The sequence below is a fragment of the Urocampus carinirostris genome, chromosome 17 (genome assembly GCF_059441175.1).
Source record: "Urocampus carinirostris isolate Australia breed hairy pipefish chromosome 17, RoL_Ucar_1.0, whole genome shotgun sequence".
NCBI lineage: Eukaryota > Metazoa > Chordata > Actinopteri > Syngnathiformes > Syngnathidae > Urocampus > Urocampus carinirostris.
Genome location: NC_142365.1, coordinates 15,319,518 through 15,338,417, shown reverse-complemented (window position 1 = coordinate 15,338,417; position 18,900 = coordinate 15,319,518). Strand labels below are relative to the sequence as shown.

The window sequence follows — 18,900 nt, the reverse complement described above, 5'->3', positions numbered from 1 at the left end:
GAGAGGAGGGAGGAGGGAATGGAGGGAGAGACACAAAGAGACAAGTGGAAGCTTTTTTCCTTCTCTCTTGACCCGCCCTGACTAAGCAGAATAGCAGCAGAGATGCTGCGAGAACTTTTCTCTCAGACATAAATAAGTCAAGGTTTTTTTTTGTTTTTTGTTTTTTTGGGAAGGGGGGTTGTCTACAAAAATCCTTTTCACCCATTTAACTTTCAACCAAACACATTTGAAGTCAAGTCAACTTATGTTTATTTGTAGAGCCCTGGATCTCAAAAAGTCTCAAAGGGCTGCACAGGCTACTATTACAACATCCCCTGATCTGAAACCCGCAATAGGGCAAGGAAGAACTCAAAAACCTATGTATGAGTTGTTGAGTCTGGCTGGCAAAACTACATTTATATTTGATTTCAATCAAAATATCTTAAATAACATTGTTGTTTTTTTTCATGAATATATGCCTTGTGACTGAGTTAAAGGGACAGAGTGTATTATTTAACTACTAGATGCCACTGTATGGTGTAGTGTAGTGCAACCGAAAAACGAGCTACAGAAATCTTTTTCACCTCTTTGACTTTTAACCAAATACATTTTTTTAGTGATTACATTGAATATGGTTGGGCAAAACTACATTTATATTTGATTCAAACCAAAATATCTTAAGTTGTTTGTCGATTTTTCCATAATGAAGCCTTCGCTCTGAAAATGCTGGTCTCCCAAGAGCCAAGACGAGAACCGCAGGTTTGAGAGCATTCTCCATTCGGGCCTCGGCGTTGTGGAATGCTCTGCCCTCTGAGATTCGACCTGAAACCTCAGAGGAACTGGTTAAATTTAGGCTTAAAACGCACTTCTATTCTATAGCTTATAAATGACCTATATTTCCTGTTGACAATATCTGTGTATTGTTTGTTATTGCAACTTTTGTTGCAACCTGGTAATCCTGGAAGGGGGATTACCCCATGTGTGGTCCCTTCTCAAGATTTCTTCATTTTCCTCATGTCGAGGTTTTTGAGTTTTTCCTTGGCCTCATGTAGGTTTTAGATCAGGGGATGGTGCCATAATAGTCTGTAAGCCCTTTGAAACTCCTTGTGATTAAGGGCTATTCAGATAAACATGACTTAACTTGACTTAATCTCTCAGCGTTGCGTGCATTACTGAAAAAAAGTAATTATTTACTAGTTACTTCATCTAAAAACTAATTGCATTAGCCCCAGATTATTGACACCCATAAATAGCGATTTACTCTGAAAGTAACTATCTAGATGCAAATTACCGCATAGGCCTACACTCACTGACACCTAAAACTACTTAAATTTTAGCCAGATAATAAAAAAACGTATTAGGATCGATACACAAATGAATAATGATGCCTAAAAATAGAAGTGAGCGCTGCAAATCCTTCAAGCTCCTGAAAGAAAACAAAACAAGCTTACAAGCTGATATTGTTCATTGATATCCGAACCAACAACATTTGTCTTTCTGCCAATGCTTGACGATAATAGGCTACGGTTGACATTGAGTATAAAAAAAGAACAAAAGAAAATGTTGATTCTGTCCTTGTGTTCTGTGTGGAAAAGCTGAATAAATTTACATTAATCGGCTTCGGTCTAAAGAACAATGAAAACAGAGCACACAGTTCATCCAAAACCTGAATTGATAGCAGAAAATAATTATTTGCAAGTCTGAGTTACATAATTTGGCAATGTTTCTTTATTCATTGATTTATATGTCAGTTTCAACAAAATAGAATCAATTTCTCGATCCTTGTTGTGGAACGCGTGGCCGAAAATAATGCCTGCCATTAAATGATTGGTCATTGGAGCTGCCAATAAAAATATGGGAGCTGTGATTGGTCAAGCGGCAACTTATGATCTCAATCATTGATCCACATATATTGTACTTTAATTATATCTTATTTGTGTTTTTTGTTCAATACATTTCTCAATTTAATGATAAATGCATTTAATAATGTTTGTGATTTTTGTAACTTCGTGATTGGTCTGTCGCAATTCTACGAGTTGTGATAGGTTGAGGGGCGCGACATTTTCAGTTTGATCAGTATAGTATTCTTTAATTTAGTATCATACAAATGTTATTAAATATTTTATAAAGCAGTAATTTTAAGTTGGAAATACAGTCGTGGGGATGTAAATTAAAAAAAAAAATTGTACTCCTTATTTTAAAATATTTAAATTTGAGGCGGATCACTTATATTCTGCCAATTGGTCTATTTCACCGCCAATCACCAAAAACGAGCTTTGATTGGCCAAAAGGCGGGATTTAGGGTCTATCCCGGAAATGTGCAACGTGAGTCTGCACTTTGACGTCAGTCGGAGCTGTTGAGAACAAGGTAAAACGCTCGTGGAATTATTAATATATCTCCACAGAAAGGAGTTTTAGATAATTAAACAACTTTTAAATTTTCAAATAAAAGTACATTAAAGCTAGTTAAGGTCGGGTTTATGTGTTCAATCAAGTAAACGGCGAAGAGCTGCCACATTTTTTTGTCCTGGTGGCTTTCAACTAAATATTTATATATAAATACAATTATTCCACACAAAATGTAGAATACAATATATGAAGTTTAACTTATATTAAGAGAGGATGTTGGAACATTTTTTCACGCATTAATAAACAACTGCGTCAAGTTTTACGGTGCATATCCCTCCCCATAGTCATGAATTGAAAGCGAAAGAGAAAGCATTGGAAAATAAATGACTCTTTTCCTGTTTAATGATGTACAATAAAAAATAGAAGTGTTTAATAAACATCGTGCGTTGCACTGGAACGAGTGGAATAAAAAGGCTGTAATAAACATGCATTGCACTACAAGGAATACAAATCCACGTGTGTCGTGGATAATGGGGGATTAATTGGAATTTTAACATGTTATTTTAAATAAGTTAATCTTGCTGTAATACATAAAACCTCAACGCAAATAACGAGTTAAGAAACAGTCCATTGTGTAAAGATTAATGGTAATGTATCATTAATTGGGGATGCACCAAAAGGAAAATTTAAGCTAAAACCGAAAATGTGAACCACTTGGCGAGAACACCCTAATTAAATATTTACTTTCAACCATCCATCTATTATCTGTACCGCTTATCCTCAGGGTCGCGGGGGTGCTGGAGCTCATCCCGGCTATCTTCGGGCAGTGGGCAGGGGACACCCTAAACTGGTTGCCAGCCAGTCACAGGGCACACAGGGACAGACAATTCGCCCGCTCATTCACACCTAGGGACAATTTGGAGCGGCCAATTTACCTGACATGCATGTTTTTGGAATGTGGGAGGAAACCGGAGTGCCCGGAGGAAACCCACGCAAGCATGTGGAGAACATGCACACTCCACACAGGAGGTTCGATCTCATGACCTCAGAACTGTGACGCACACGCGCTAACCACTGCGCCGCTGTGTTGCCCTACTTTCAACCAATTTATAAACAAAGTTACAATATGACTGACCGACATCTTACTTGATGCTCATTTGAAGTTTTTTCCAAATTGTTCACTAATCATAAAACAACAAACAAGACACTTAAGTGTCCAAAAATCAGCAAGACAACAACGTTATACAGAAGTTTGTCAAACTGTCGAGTGATCTAAATTGCAAATAACAAATATGTTTATTCTACTTTGATTAAAGTTAGCGTCAAAAATAGATAGCTTGTAGCTACTACATTTCACAATATCACTTTTTATAACACATATTTTTGGGCATGTTAGCTTTTAATGGGCAAGATAATGATTACTGAAAAGAAAACTAGAGTGGGATTGATCTCGATGATAGTGATGTAGTTGGTGCAGTCTAATGCAACAAATGAGTCACACTAGCATATTCACCAAAGTAAAAGAACAATAATAGTAAATTAAATGCTCTTCAAAATTAGCTAAGTGGTAGTCGATTTGTTATCCGTGCGAACAGACTGATTTTCACATAAAAAATACGCGTTTACCAATTTAAACTGCTTAACTGTAGTAAGATACCTCTGTATAGTTTGCATTAGCCAAATTCTGGCTGGTGGAAACAGATGGTCACAGGAACTTTTGAGAAAATGCAAGTTGGGAATCTTTCATATTTTTTGTGCAAAATGGCAAAAAAGAAATTTGTGTGCACAAAATCTGCCCCAAGTTAAAGCTGCCTTCACTCGGTTTGCCTCACTTGACATGTCATTACACGTTGTTCTTCCGGAAGCCTCTTGGTTTTATTTTCTTTCGTCAAAAATTAATAAATCTGGAAGAGAAAGAATAAGCAACTATTACTTATTTGTCTTTTTTCCCCCTCAACCCATTCTAGATTGAAGCTAGTTCTTGTCACACTTGAAGATGGTGGACTCACAGTACTTCCTGCCAAATGATATTGGCATCTCCGCCTTATCCTGTGCTGAAGCTTTCCGCTTGCTATCTCCGAAAGAGAAGATGTATGCACATTACCTCTCACGGGCCTCTTGGTACGTCACTTACCTTATTTTTCTCTCAGAAAAAGTGGAAGATGCGGGGGAAAGCATCAGACAAGTGGATTGTTGCGTATTTTTTATTTGCAAATGAGTAAAAAAACCTTCCTTCCTAGGTACGGAGGCCTTGCCGTCCTCCTGCAAACTTCCCCGGAGTCGCCCGTCATTTTTGTTCTTCTGCAAAGGATCTTCCGAAAGCAATCGCCAGCTCAGCTGGAAGCTGTCGCCAAAGCGGCGGGATTGAGTCCAGAAGAGTACCAAGTTTGTCTCCCATTTATTTCTTGACTTCATTGTTGTTTCTTTGCACACCTCCTGTGTTCTTCAAGGGCTGCTTTTGTTATTGTTTTTAGGCCTTCTTGGTGTATGCAGCAGGTCTCTACGCCAACATGGGAAACTACAAGTCTTTTGGTGACTCCAAGTTTGTCCCAAATTTACCAAAGGTACAACTGATTATTGGTCTTATGTTAAAGTAAAAACGGGCTACACATAACGGGAATATTACAAGAATTGTTTTACCTTTTGTAGTTAAAGCCCCAGTGTGTAGTATACAGCAACCCTTAATAGTGTAAAAATGGTTAATTTATATAGAACATGATTGATTCATATAATAAGCAGAAACTCTGTGATTCCCAAATCTTCCACTTTTTTCCCCACTGTTTCTCAAGTTACTCATGTTAACCAATTGGCCTCAGGCTATAACTTGCCGCTAGCCACTATTATTGTTAACTGTTCATGTCAATAAAGCTGCTTATCTCCGTCAATTGAGCCTGCATTTGATGTTTTCTGAGCATTTTCATTCAGACATATTCTGGGTTTTTTTTCAGTTTCCTTCTCTAGCCATGCATGTGTGCCACTTGGCTGCAGGCTATGGCTCGCCGCTAACAGCTATTGGTATTGTTAGCTGTGTATATAAAACCTAATCTTGCCATCTTTTACAGGCGTTTTTAGTATCTTCTCCCACTATCTGCTTTGCTTAGCCACTTCCACTAGCTCTGACCAACTCCTATTATTGGCTCTTTTCATCTCCTCCGGGTGTATTTAGCTTGCTCAGTCTTTTGTGTTCACTCGCAAGGATTAACATCAACTTCAAGGTCCGGTCGCTGGTTTCAGAAACTATCAAAGTTCCTCTGAATTTTACCAAGTGGTATCCTTCCGCTTCCATTGTATGTAATTTTTCAAATCCAAACGCTTTAGCTCCATTCCGAGCTACATCGATTTCTAGTGATGAATTTAGGCACACTGTCAAATAAAATCCCTCATTTAATTTATTAATAAAGTAAATGTGTTCCCTGTTGCCTTAATTTTCCAGCATCATTGTTTCTGCCATCATAGGAAAAACTGGATGCTCTAGTAAGGGCCAGCCAAGCATTTCAGGAGGATCGCTCAGCGATGGAAGCTCTATGGCACAGTTGCTCATGCCTCATCTACTCCCTAAAGGATAAACAGAAACAACTGGGCCTTGGTGACAAGGTAGAGTACGTGAAAAATGTGTTTCAACTAGTACTTGGTGATATTTATCAAACTGCTCCCTTCAGGGTATTACAACGTACTTCTCAGGGAACTGCTGTCTGGAAGATGCTGAGTTGGCGCAGAAGTTTCTTGACTCAAAGGCAAGCCTCACCTGCATTGGGACATTTATTAGGGCCATCAAATACAGCAATCTTCCTTTGCCTAATCCGGGGTTGGGCAAATATATGGAGTGGCGGGCGGCATTTAGTTAAAAAAATTAGCACAGAGGTCGAGCCAGGAGAAAAAAACATTGATAGACCTGATTCAATAACATTGCATGAAGAAGAAAAATATATCCTATTTTTCTTAATATGCATTTATGATTAAGTATACATGCAGATAGTTTTTATGTACATTTGATATTTCCATTTTCAAAAGACCATTTTATTAAATTGATTTTGAAACACTCAGAATGAAAGCAAAATAATATATTGTGCCCCCCTTTTAAGCACTAAACTTAAAAAAGGGAATTAAAAACTAAATGCAAAGTGTTTTCTTTTGCAGAACAAATGATAAATATCTCGATTTAAAAATAAATACATGATAAAGATTGCAAATGGGAAAACGGAACAATTGGAAAAAACCTAATGCTATTTGAATTATCTTAACATATGCAATGCGTAATATTTTATTTAAAACAATTTTATTGGAGGCCACAAAAGGACACTGGGGAAAAGAGTGGCATGAAAACTGTTTTTCAAAATTTGTAGTGGGTAGCCTGAAGGCCATAATTTACTTTCACCTGGTCTAATTGATGAATTGACTATAAATTATTTAATATCAGTTAAGCTCAAAATCACATAATTATAATTTTAACTGAGCATTAATTGGTTTCACAAGCAATATTGATAAATATAAAAGGAAGATAATACCTAAATGAATGCAGGAAATTACAGCTTTTAATTATAAATGCATGGTGAAAGGGAAGAAAGAACAGCGTGAGATGTGGTCATAATTTACAAACAAAGCGATGTTGTTTTTCTGTTACAATGTTTTAACTGTTGCTTGGGCCCTTCAGAAACTGTCCGCTTACAACACCCGGCTTTTCAAAAGGGAAAATGGCGACAAAACCTTCTACGAAGTGCGCCTGGCCTCCGCTGTGAAGAAAGGTCAGTCGTCAAATGAGATCAAGTCATTTGGTTCAATGTGATGTTAACTAGAAGCTTGCATGAATAGACTGCGCAGTGGAAGGCGAGTGTGAATCCTGCTGCGGCTGCTTTGACTTTGAAGGAAAGGAGTTCTCTGTGAAAAGGGGTGACTATGCTCCAATCATGGAGAGGGTTTGCTACTACCTTCAAAAGGCTCAGGTGAGTGAGAAAAAAGGATATACAGTGCCGTGAATAAGATATGCTCCCTTCCTAAATCCTGTGTTTTTCCATGTTGATTACGCAAAATGTTTTAGATCATAAAACCAATCTTAATATCACTCAGAGACAACCCAAGGAAATGCAGAATGCACTTTTGAAATGTTGATTCCATTCGTTAAAGCAAAAAAAAATCTAGTCCTATTTGGCCCTATGTGAAAAAGTAATTGCCCCCCTAGTTAAATCACAAAGTAACTGTGACTAAGCTGAATTTAATTCCACAGGCCAAACTCTAAATTGAGTTCAATCTAGAAATAACTTAAATTAATCTTTTAGACAAAATGATGTAGGCTACAAAATCTCAAGAACACAATTGACATTCCACCATCCAAAGAAATTCCAGAAGAAATGTGAAAAATGTCATTTAAATCTAGCAGTCTGGAAAAGGTCAAAAAAGGCATTGCCAAGGCTGTAGGGTTCCAGTGAACCAGTGCCAAAGCCATTATCCACAAATGGAGAAAACTGGGAACAGTGGCAAACCTCTCCAGGAGTGTTGGGTCAACTAAGATTACTCTAAGAGTCGAACAACGAAAAATAAGGTTACACAAGAACCTCAACAAACATCCAAGGAACTGCAGGCCTTGCTGGCCTGAGTTTTATGGTCCGTGACACTGGCTAAAATCGTCCATGGGGAAGTTCCCAGGCATCTTGACTATCCGCAAGACTTTTGGAGAAACATTGTGTGGACTGATGAGTCAAAATGGAGATTTTGGAAGGTCTCCAGCCCATTACATCTGACGTAAAAATGAAACTGCATTTGACAAAAAGAACATGATTCCAACAGTAAATCATGGTTTTGGCAGTGTAAGGTCTGGGGCTGCTTGTCTGTCTCAGAACCAAGACAAGTTGCTGTGGTTGACAAAATAATGGATTCTGGCGTTTACCAGAAGATCCTGAAGGAGGAAGTCCATACCTTCAAACTCAAGCTCTCTTGGATCATACAGGAGGACAACAATCCAAAACACACTAGCAAGTCCACCTCTGAATGGCTTACAAACTACAGGGAGTGCAGAATTATTAGGCAAATTGTATTTTTGAGGATTAATTTTATTATTGAACAACAACCATGTTCTTAATGAACCCAAAAGTCTCATTAATATCAAAGCTGAATATTTTGGAAGTTGGAGTGGGGCTTTTTTAGTTTTAGCTATTTTAGGAGGATATCTGTGTGTGCAGGTGACTATTACTGTGCATAATTATTAGGCAACTTAACAAAAAACAAATGTATACCCATTTCAATTATTTATTTTCATCAGGGAAACCAATATAACAGCTCAACATTCACAAATATACATTTCTGACATTCAAAAACAAATCAGTGACCAATATAGCCACCTTTCTTTGCAAGGACACTCAAAAGCCTGCCATCCATGGATTCTGTCAGCGCTTTGATCTGTTCACGATCAACATTGCGTGCAGCAGCAACCACAGCCTCCCAGACACTGTTCAGAGAGGTGTACTGTTTTCCCTCCTTGTAAATCTCACATTTGATGAGGGACCACAGGTTCTCTATGGGGTTCAGATCAGGTGAACAAGGAGGCCATGTCATTAGTTTTTCTTCTTTTAGACCCTTTCTTGCCAGCCACGCTGTGGAGTACTTGGATGCGTGTGATGGAGCGTTGTCCTGCATGAAAATCATGTTTTTCTTGAAGGATGCGGACTTCTTCCTGTACCACTGCTTGAAGAAGGTGTCTTCCAGAAACTGGCAGTAGGACTGGGAGTTGAGCTTGAGTCCATCCTCAACCCGAAAAGGCCCCACAAGCTCATCTTTGATGATACCAGCCCATACCAGTACCCCACCTCCACCTTGCTGGCGTCTGAGGCGGACTGGAGCTCTCTGCCCTTTACCGATCCAGCCACGGGCCCATCCATCTGGCCCATCAAGACTCACTCTCATTTCATCAGTCCATAAAACCTTAGAAAAATCCGTCTTGAGATTTTTCTCGGCCCAGTCTTGACGTTTCAGCTTGTGTGTCTTGTTCAGTGGTGGTCGTTTTTCAGCCTTTCTTACCTTGGCCATGTCTCTGAGTATTGCACACCTTGTGCTTTTGGGCACTCCAGTGATGTTGCAGCTCTGAAATATGGCAAAACTGGTGGCAAGTGGCATCTTGGCAGCTGTACGCTTGACTTTTCTCAGTTCACGGGCAGTTATTTTGCGCCTTGGTTTTTCTACACGCTTCTTGCGACCCTGTTGACTATTTTGAATGTAACGCTTGATTGTTCGATGATCACGCTTCAGAAGCTTGGCAATTTTAAGAGTGCTGCATCCCTCTGCAAGATATCTCACTATTTTTTACTTTTCAGAGCCTGTCAAGTCCCTCTTCTGACCCATTTTGCCAAAGGAAAGGAAGTTGCCTAATAATTATGCACACCTGATATAGGGTGTTGATGTCATTAGACCACACCCCTTCTCATTACAGAGATGCACATCACCTGATATGCTTAATTGGTAGTAGGCTTTCGAGCCTATACAGCTTGGAGTAAGACAACATGCATAAAGAGGATGATGTGGTCAAAATACTCATTTGCCTAATAATTCTGCACTCCCTGTAAATGAATGTTCTGGAGTGGCCAAATCAAAGTCCGTATTTAAATCCAATTGAGATGCCATGGTGTGATTTTAAATGGGCAGTTTATGCTAGAAAACTCCCAATATGGCAGATTTGAAACAATTCCAAATTATTAGATTTCTGTTATTTCTGCCAACGGGGGCCCCACTTGCTATTAAGTTTAGGGGGCAGTTACTTTTTCACATAGTGCCAGATGATAAGTTTTAATAATTTTTCTTTTTGTACCTTAATAAATTGAAACAACATTTTAAAACTGAATTTTGTATTACTTTGGATTGTCTTTGTGTGACATTAAAATTGGTTTCGTGATCTGAAACCTGTGAGAGTGATAAATATGCAAAAACACGGAAATCAGGAAGGGGGCAAATACTTTTTCCGGGCACAGTATTTCCATGTATTTGGCCAATGTTGATTTTTTTTTTTCAAACAAACGACAGGATTACGCTGCCAACGAGAACCAGAAGAAGATGCTGGAGGAGTACAAGAAAAGCTTCACACTTGGCTCTGTGGAAGCCCATAAAGAAGGATCACGCTACTGGATCAAAGACAAGGGGCCCATTGTGGAGAGGTTAGTTCACGTAACCTATAGTAATGCATGATGAGTGTTTTTTTTCTTACTGATGCAGATATAAATACTATTTATATACAGGGTTCATACGGGTATTTGAACTCCTTGAAAATTTAATGTTGTGTTTTCAAAGTTTCAGAAGTGCTTGAATTTTGGTTGAAGTGCTTGTAAATGTTTGATTTTTTTTCAGTCATGTTTCTTGTCAGTCTGATTCGATAGACCATGCATTAAATGAAGAAAATTAAAACCAGTCTGCTTAAAAAGAATGTAAACACGCCTTACTTCACACATTCGTTACAATTTGAAAGAATTAACTTTCCTTTCTCTAAAGCTTGACGTCATCGACTGCTATCAGTAAGACAAAGAACCAAAAAATGGCATCCAATATGGACCAAACACTAAGCAGCAAACACAAATCAAATGGGGAACGTATATTCTGTTTCATTTTCTATGCCCTATTCAGTGTATAATAGATACTGTTTTAATATTTGGCATAGGATTTATCAAATAACAGGGCTATGAATTGATTCACATCAGATATCTTCCTTAAATGGTACTGGAGAAATTGTAAAATTGAAAGTCCTTAAAATGCTTGAATTTGGCCATGAAAAAGGTGTATGAACCCTGTGTTTGGCCGTTACCAGTTCAATAATCAGCAGGCAACCCTAAATAGAAACACAGTTTACATTTGTGATCCTATACCCCAACGGTTTATTAAACTGCTTTTCACCAACTCACTTTTCAGCTACATCGGTTTTATTGAAAGCTACAGGGACCCCTTTGGCTCTAGAGGAGAGTTTGAAGGTAACCTGCCGATGGAATGTCTGCATTTTCCGCCATTTTCTCCAGCCAACGTGATCTCATCCACTTTAGGTTTCGTGGCAGTGGTTAACAAAGCAATGAGCGAGCGCTTCGCCAAACTCGTAAGCTCTGCAGAAGTGCTTCTTCCCCAACTTCCGTGGCCGAGGGAATTTGAGAAAGACACTTTCCTTAAACCGGACTTCACTTCCCTCGATGTGCTCACCTTCGCAGGCAGTGGCATTCCAGCTGGCATCAACATTCCCAACTGTATGTGTGCTGCCAACCTAACGTATATAGATTTTTTTTCACGTTTCACTCACATTTTCTGTTTGTCTTGAACCAGATGATGACATCAGACAGTCAGAGGGCTTTAAAAACGTCTCCCTAGGAAACGTTTTGGCTGTGGCCTACTCTACCAACAAAGAAAAACTGACGTTCTTGGAGGAAGACGACAAGGTAAAGCGCGCTCTTGATGTAAACTCGTACTTCTTTTTATTTTAATGTTTTTTTTTTCATTATTATTTTGCATTGGTTTGCACCAGGATTTGTTTGTCAAGTGGAAGAGCCCGTCTTTTGAAGTTCAAGTTGGCCTGCATGAGCTGCTGGGCCATGGAAGCGGCAAGTTGTTTGTCCAGGTCTGTCAATCAAATTCATCTGGAGCTGAAGAGTATTAATTGAATTACGCTAAGAATAATCCACTTCAAAAATATTGTACTTAAATAGAAATGGCTGTCATAATTTACCACAGTTATTACTTGTAGTGATTATGTCCTATCCTTAAAGTCCATGTCAGAGTAGAAAAAGGGACATGCTGTGTAGTCCTCAAAAGGAGTCAACTAAAGTCAAATATTTCATATTCATACACTGGATGCGAATTCACCAATCTTGCCGCAGAAAGAGTTAAAAGCCAGGGTTACAAGTTTTCTCAAAGTTAGATTCAAGACATTTCCCAAAAAAGTTGACTTTACCATGATTGATATTTACCTTTATGCATGCGTGGCACTTTCTGCAGGACAACAAAGGCAAGTTCAACTTTGAAATGAGCAAAGTCATCAACCCGGAAACTGGTGAGCTGGTGAGTAAATTCCATCAAATGTAAAAAAAAAAAACCTTTTTAAATGTGCAAGTGAATGTATATTTAAGAAAATACATTGTAATAGGTTTCCAGTTGGTATCAGGACAGCGAGACATGGGACAGTAAATTCTCCACCATGGCCTCCTCTTACGAAGAATGCAGGGCAGAGTGTGTGGGACTCTACCTGTCACTCAACAAGGATGTACTAAGGTGAATTTTGTAATTTTCTATGATTTTGTCAATGGAAAAGAAGCCATTTGATATTCATAGTTTCTGTCCTGCAGTATCTTTGGTCACGAAGGACAAGATGCTGAGGATGTGGTCTATGTCAACTGGCTGAGCATGGTGCGAGGCGGACTGCTGGGCCTGGAGTTTTATACGCCTGAAAGCAACAGCTGGAGACAGGTGACCTGGCAACATAATTTTGTGGACTGTCAAATGACAGCTAAAACTTAAAATCAGGATCTCGATTTACCACAATTGTTTTTACTCTCGATCAGATTGAAGTATACATAAAAAATTAGCATATTAAAGCATCTATGTCTCTATAAACGGGTTTTAATTTTAATTGGGCAAACATGCAAATTTATATAAAATGTGCATTTGTTTTAACAATATTTTTTTTGCACACTGGCTTTTTTTCTACCAAAAGGGCTTCTTTTATACGCTTAACCTCTTCCTGCAAATATTATACGTTAAAATAATAATAATGTGGCAATGATAAATATAATAGATTATATTTTTAGGTGCCTGTGTTGCATGCATTTAATTTAGCAATTTCATAATATTCTGCCCTCACTACTTGGTTCTATTTTAAGTAAAGATCCATTTAGCGACCCACACGCTGTTGACTTATTAGCTGGATCTTATTGGCCGGCTAGAGCTTAAAGAGCGATTAAAACTATTCAGGATTGACCCTCAGTTTCTTTAATGAGACCAGGTAAAGGGTATATCATAATTTAAGATAATCATTTGGTTTCCTCTTTGTTAATCTTTGTTGAAATGCCTGTGCGCGCATGTGTGTGCATGCGCACGTCGTTCGGAGCTGCTCAGTCAGTTGTATTCAGTTTGATGATGAAAGTGAAAAACGCAATAGACTCTAAATAAAAAGGAACCAAAGAAAAAAACTGCCTTAAAAAAAAGACTCAATGACAATTTGATAAATGACAATCTTGTCATTTATCAAATCAGAATCTCTCTCGTAAACTGTCCAATCCAGTGGTCGGCAATCACTGGGCCGCGGACAGGTACTGTGCTGTGGGTTATTTGGTACTGGGCAGCACAAAAAGACAAAGTTGCCCTTGCCTATTGCTTAAAACATATTTTTGTGAGTACAGTAATCCCTCGGTTATCGCGGTTAATGGGGACCAAAACCACCCACGAAAAGTGAAAATCTGTAAAGTAGAGACGCCCCTTCAAAAGTTAGTCAGTCCACAAATACCTTCAATCACATTTGCTCAACATTGGCTGTACCGGGAATCAAGCCATGTTGTTGTTTTTGCAGGCTCACATGCAGGCTCGTTTTGTGATCCTGCGCGTGTTACTGGAGGCGGGAGAGGGTCTGGTGGGGCTGAAAGAAGTCACTGGAGCTGACGGCAAGCCAGACGCCCGCATCACGCTAGACAGAAGCAAGATCCGCACCGTTGGCAAGAAGGCTATCCATAAGTTCCTTTGTAAACTGCAGGTATGTTTCTTTTTGAGGTGAGTTGTCGATGTTCTATCTCTACTACCAAATCTACTTTCAACCCACCCCCATCTTGCAGGTCTTCAAGTCAACCGCTGATGTAGACAAAGGTCGAGCACTCTACGAGGGTTATTCGTCCGTGAGCGAGACCGGCGCCCACAACTTCTTACGTCTTCGCCAGACTGTGCTGCTGCGTAAGGAAGATCGCAAGATGTTTGTCCAAGCCAACACCAAAATAAGCGGTATGTTCTCAAAATTAGACTTAAATGTTAACAGATACAATAGCCTAAGACTTAGGACCATGATGGGCAAACCATGGGCCAGGAGACACATGCCTGCTGAACTAAGATGGTTAGGTCAAGTCATATTTGTTTGTATACCCCTTAAATACAAGAAGTCTTAAAGGGCTGCACAGAGTGCGATTACACCATCCACTGATCTAAAACCTACATGAGGGCAAGGAAAAACTCAAAAACCTCAGCATGATGAGAAAGAAGAAATCTTGAAGGGGCTGCACATGAGGTAATCCCCTTTCAGGATAACTAGGCTGCAATTGATGTTGCAAGTTTATCAACAGACAATACAAAGACATCATCAACATGAATTAGAGGTAATAGCAATGTCCGGTTGACAGCTTCCTGAGGTCAACATCATTCATACGCTATTGAATATAAGTGTGTTTTTAGCCTAGATCTAAACACTTCCTCTGAGATAGATGGATACTTTATTCATCCCCGTAGGGAAATTCACACTTCCAGCAGTATCCTTGTGTTCAAAATAAAACGATAATAAAGTAAAAGGAATATAATACATAAATGCCCAATGTAACATGTTGATATAGAGTATTTAGATAGTGCTACATAAAATACACACTGTAATAAAAATAGGGTAATATGCAATGTGGGGGTGTGGTTTAATGTGGGCCTTTAGTCCCCCGGGTGGAGTTAAAGAGCCTCATGGCATGAGGAAGAAATTATGTCCCCAGTCTGTCCGTGGAACAAGACTGTGACAGCAGTCTGTCGCTGAAGCTACTCTTCTGTTTGGAGATGATGCTGTGTAGTGGATGTGATGAATTGTCCATGATTGACCGCAGCTTTTTCAGTGCCCGTCTCTCAGCTACTGTTAGGCTGTCCAGCTCTGTGCCCACAACAGAGCTCGCTTTCCTCACCAGTTTATTAAGACGAGAGGCATCCTTCTTGGCGCTGCCTCCCCAACACGCTGCCGCATAGAAGAGGGCGCTTGCCACAACAGTCTCATAGAACATTTGTAGGAGCTTTTTGCAGATGTTGAAGGACGCCAGCCTTCTGAGGAAGTAAAGTCAGTTTTGACCTTTCCTGCATAGAGCTTCTGTGTTGGCACTCCAGTCCAGTTTATTGTCCAGCTGCACACACAGGTATTTGTAGGTCTGGACAAATTCTACACATTCTCCTTTGATAGTTACAGGAACCGGGTGAGTTCTAGTTCTCCTGAAGTCCACCACCATCTCCCTGGTCTTGGTGGTGTTCAGGTGCAGGTGGTTAAAATCGCTCCATTGGACAAAGTCCTGAATCAATTTCCTGTACTCCTCCTCCTGCCCACTTTGATACATCCCACGATAGCAGTGTCATCAGCAAACTTCTGCACGTGGCAGGACTCAGTGTTGTACTGAAAGTCCGACGCATACAGGATGAATAGGAATGGAGAGAGCAAGGTCCCCTGCGGAGATTCTGTGCTGCTAACCACAGTGTCCGATGTTCAGCCGCCCTGTTTCACATACTGGGGTCTGCCTGTCAGGTAGTTTGTAATCCATGCTACAAGGTGTGAGCTTACTCCCATCAAATCTGAGGGCTGAGCATTCTGCAGCACAAGGGCCTGAATGGAGAATGCTCTCAAAATTGTGCATTTCTCTTTGGCTCTTGGGATCACTAGTAAACCAGTGTTTTGCAAACAATGGTGAAAATATCAAAATTTCATCCCTATATATGTAACCGCGGTGTACGTGTCCCACCAAAGATCCACATTCACGCTGGACTGGATGATGAGGTTTTTATTATTACAGTTTCTGCAAATGGATGAGTCACAACATTAGCTTTTTCTGCTGGGTTTGATCTCTTTGATCTCTTTGTAGTACTCTGGTTAAACTGACAACAAAGCATATCAAAGAGCTGTCTTTTCACTTTACAGAAAATACATTTTAGAATATCACAATACATTTATAAATCTTTGCATTTTAACAAGATACTTTTAACAAGAGATCGTATAGTGGATTTTTAACGTTTACAATGAATTCAACATGTTTTTCTTTACTCTGAATTTTAACCAACATCATCCTTTTTTAATGTATATGAAAAAATAGGAATAAAAACAATAATGAGTATAAAAATGGGTACAATTTACCTGCAAATGGATGAGTCACAACATTAGCTTTTTCTGCTGGGTTTGATCTCTTTGATCTCTACAAGGGGAATTAATATTTAGTAAAACAGAAACAAAACGAAAATAAATCAAAACAGCTTGACAATATCAATCACATTACTATGCATGGTGAGAGATTTGTCAGCTGGGGTTATAATGTTTAAAATTAACTTATTTTGTGGAGCACCAAAAGATATGTCTTACCTTTGTAGTACTCTGGTTAAACTGACAAAACCCCGCCTCCTGGTCACATGTTAGAAGCCAAAACCAAACCCCACCCCATACCAGCAGATGGCACTGTTGGACTCAGCATTGCAGGACATTTACCAAAAACTATACACATATTTTAGCAGGAATTTCAATAAAATAAAAGTTATTATTACACCCGTTACATATATATATATATATATATATATATATATGAATTAGTTGGGGTTTTTTTTCGTGACAGCTTTGTCCCAATTGTCATTTTGTGTGTCTACTAAAAAATGCTTCATACACACTACAAAAATAAAACTAAACTTAATTTATAATGTAGCACTCTAAATGGGGACCTGGATCTTATATTATTTTGCCAAGTTCTAAAAAGAAATGCTACAAAAATATGAGTACAGTAATACTTTGATACAAAAATGCCACTAGAGAATTTTACAAAATACTACTGGAAAAAAAGTTTTACTACAAAATTGCTACGAAAATATCAAATTAAGTGCTTAAAATAGGGATTTTATGTACTATTTTTCCTTAGTAGTGAAAATATATTCAATAAAAACACAAGTACAATAATACTAAAACATAAATACTACTACAGTAATATTACAAAAACACTCCGACAGTAATACAACAGGAATACGACAAAATTGTTCCAGCAATACTACGAGACTAAATATCAAATTAAGTGATTGAAACGGGGACCTAATGTATTAGTTTGCTTTATTTCTCAGCGTTTAAGAAACCAATTTGATGTAATGAATCTATTTAAAAACAAATATAAAAAGAAATGTAACATTTAGAGATCTGCATGTATATTTAATCATAAACTCGAAAAATTAGGCAGGAGGCCCCGGGGACAACCCACGACACGCTGGAGAGACTATGTCTTTCGGCTGACCTGGGAATGCCTCGGGATCCCGTCGGTTGAGCTGGATGAAGTGGCTGGAGATAGGGGTGTCTGGGCTTCCCTGTTAAGGCTGCTGCCCCCGTGACCCGGCCCAAGATAAGCGTAAGAAAATGGATGGATAGATAGATCGATAAATTAGTTTCTTTTAACCCAATGCGGCCCCTAACTCAGTTTGCCCACCCTTGGTTAAGACATTCCAAAACTATAATAAGCACCTTAAAGATAATCATGAAACACACTGGGGAGCCAATGCAGCCAATCTTATACCAGTATATTGCATGACGCTGAATTTTGCAACGGTATATGCTTGCAATATTTTTTTTTGGGGGGGGGGGGGTCCAGAGAGCAGGGAATTCAAATTATCAAAACTAGAGGTGATAAAAGGATGCATCAGCACCTCAGTGTTGGCCTGAAAGAATAGGGCGGACCCTGGCTAATACTGTATTCTCAATATGATTGGTTGCGGCATTCATTTAAAGGAATCCGTAAAGCAGGTAATTACAATTAGACTCCTACATTTTAAATGAATAAAAACCATCGTTTGATGAGGAATCCAGAGAGCAGGAAAATGCAATCATTTCCTTCTTTTTTTGCATTTCAGAAGACTGTGTGGAGCTGATGGAGTACGAAGGCAGCGCGTCGGGTTTGATCCAGTCCTTCGTCGAGCGCTTTCAAGATCACGAGAAGCTGGAGGCTGACCTTTTAGAATTGAGTAAAATGGATTCTTCCTGTTGGTGTTGATGGAGGGTTCCAGACTTCACAAAATAGTCCTCATCACTGACTTGACAAGAGTAACATTGATTGGTCCAACTTAAACATTTTTGGAGTATTACAAAATCCCAATAGCTTCAGGTCAATACTAAAAACTTTTTTTTTTTTTTTATCACATGACAGTATTTACTGAAAAGCTGATACAGGAAATATCTGCAGAAATAAAACATTTCATAAAATCTGTCTTATTTCTTTTAACGTGAATTGCAGTTCTTCACATTACATTGTTGATATGGATGGTTTATTTTTATTTATAAGTAACAGTTTGTAATAATTCACCAAGAGGGTAACACTGAAGGACAAAACAGGAGCAGCTAACAATAGTGGTGAGTCGTAGCCTGCAGCCAAATGGCTAGAGGAGGAAACGGTGAGTAAAAACAGAAGATGCCTGAATGAAAGGACTCGGGCTCAACTGTGTGCGGTAAGTGGCCAATAAGTGTTGAGGCAACCACCGGGAAAAGCTAGCTTGGAAAAATCGTCTTTTTGGCTTATGTTGTAGCAAAATGGTGGCCAAACATAGCAGCTTCTTCGAGGTTACTGATAAATTTCCATACCTAAACTCACATATATGATTTGAAATAATATTTTCCAC

The 18,900-nt window shown here is 39.0% G+C and overlaps 1 protein-coding gene across 1 annotated transcript; it reads left to right on the top strand.

The window, feature by feature from the left end:
• Nucleotides 1–2,252: 2,252 nt before the first annotated feature.
• Nucleotides 2,253–18,487, top strand: dpp3 (dipeptidyl-peptidase 3). Its single transcript, XM_088320404.1, has 19 exons — nt 2,253–2,347; nt 4,296–4,449; nt 4,569–4,713; nt 4,803–4,892; nt 5,785–5,922; nt 5,988–6,062; nt 6,980–7,070; nt 7,138–7,268; nt 10,333–10,463; nt 11,209–11,267; nt 11,337–11,531; nt 11,608–11,720; nt 11,807–11,899; nt 12,277–12,339; nt 12,425–12,549; nt 12,624–12,744; nt 13,844–14,023; nt 14,103–14,265; nt 18,139–18,487. The coding sequence occupies exons 2-19, from the start codon at nt 4,325–4,327 to the stop codon at nt 18,276–18,278; spliced, it is 2,178 nt and encodes a 725-aa protein (XP_088176530.1). The 5' UTR covers nt 2,253–2,347; nt 4,296–4,324; the 3' UTR covers nt 18,279–18,487.
• Nucleotides 18,488–18,900: the final 413 nt, after the last annotated feature.

Bases quoted from the DNA above. Each gene is read 5' to 3' on its own strand.
- dpp3 (XM_088320404.1), top strand. From the start codon at position 4,325: ATGGTGGACTCACAGTACTTCCTGCCAAATGATATTGGCATCTCCGCC. The intron at 12,340-12,424 runs GTGAGTAAATTC...ACATTGTAATAG, and splicing joins ACCCGGAAACTGGTGAGCTG to GTTTCCAGTTGGTATCAGGA. The intron at 12,550-12,623 runs GTGAATTTTGTA...TCTGTCCTGCAG, and splicing joins CTCAACAAGGATGTACTAAG to TATCTTTGGTCACGAAGGAC.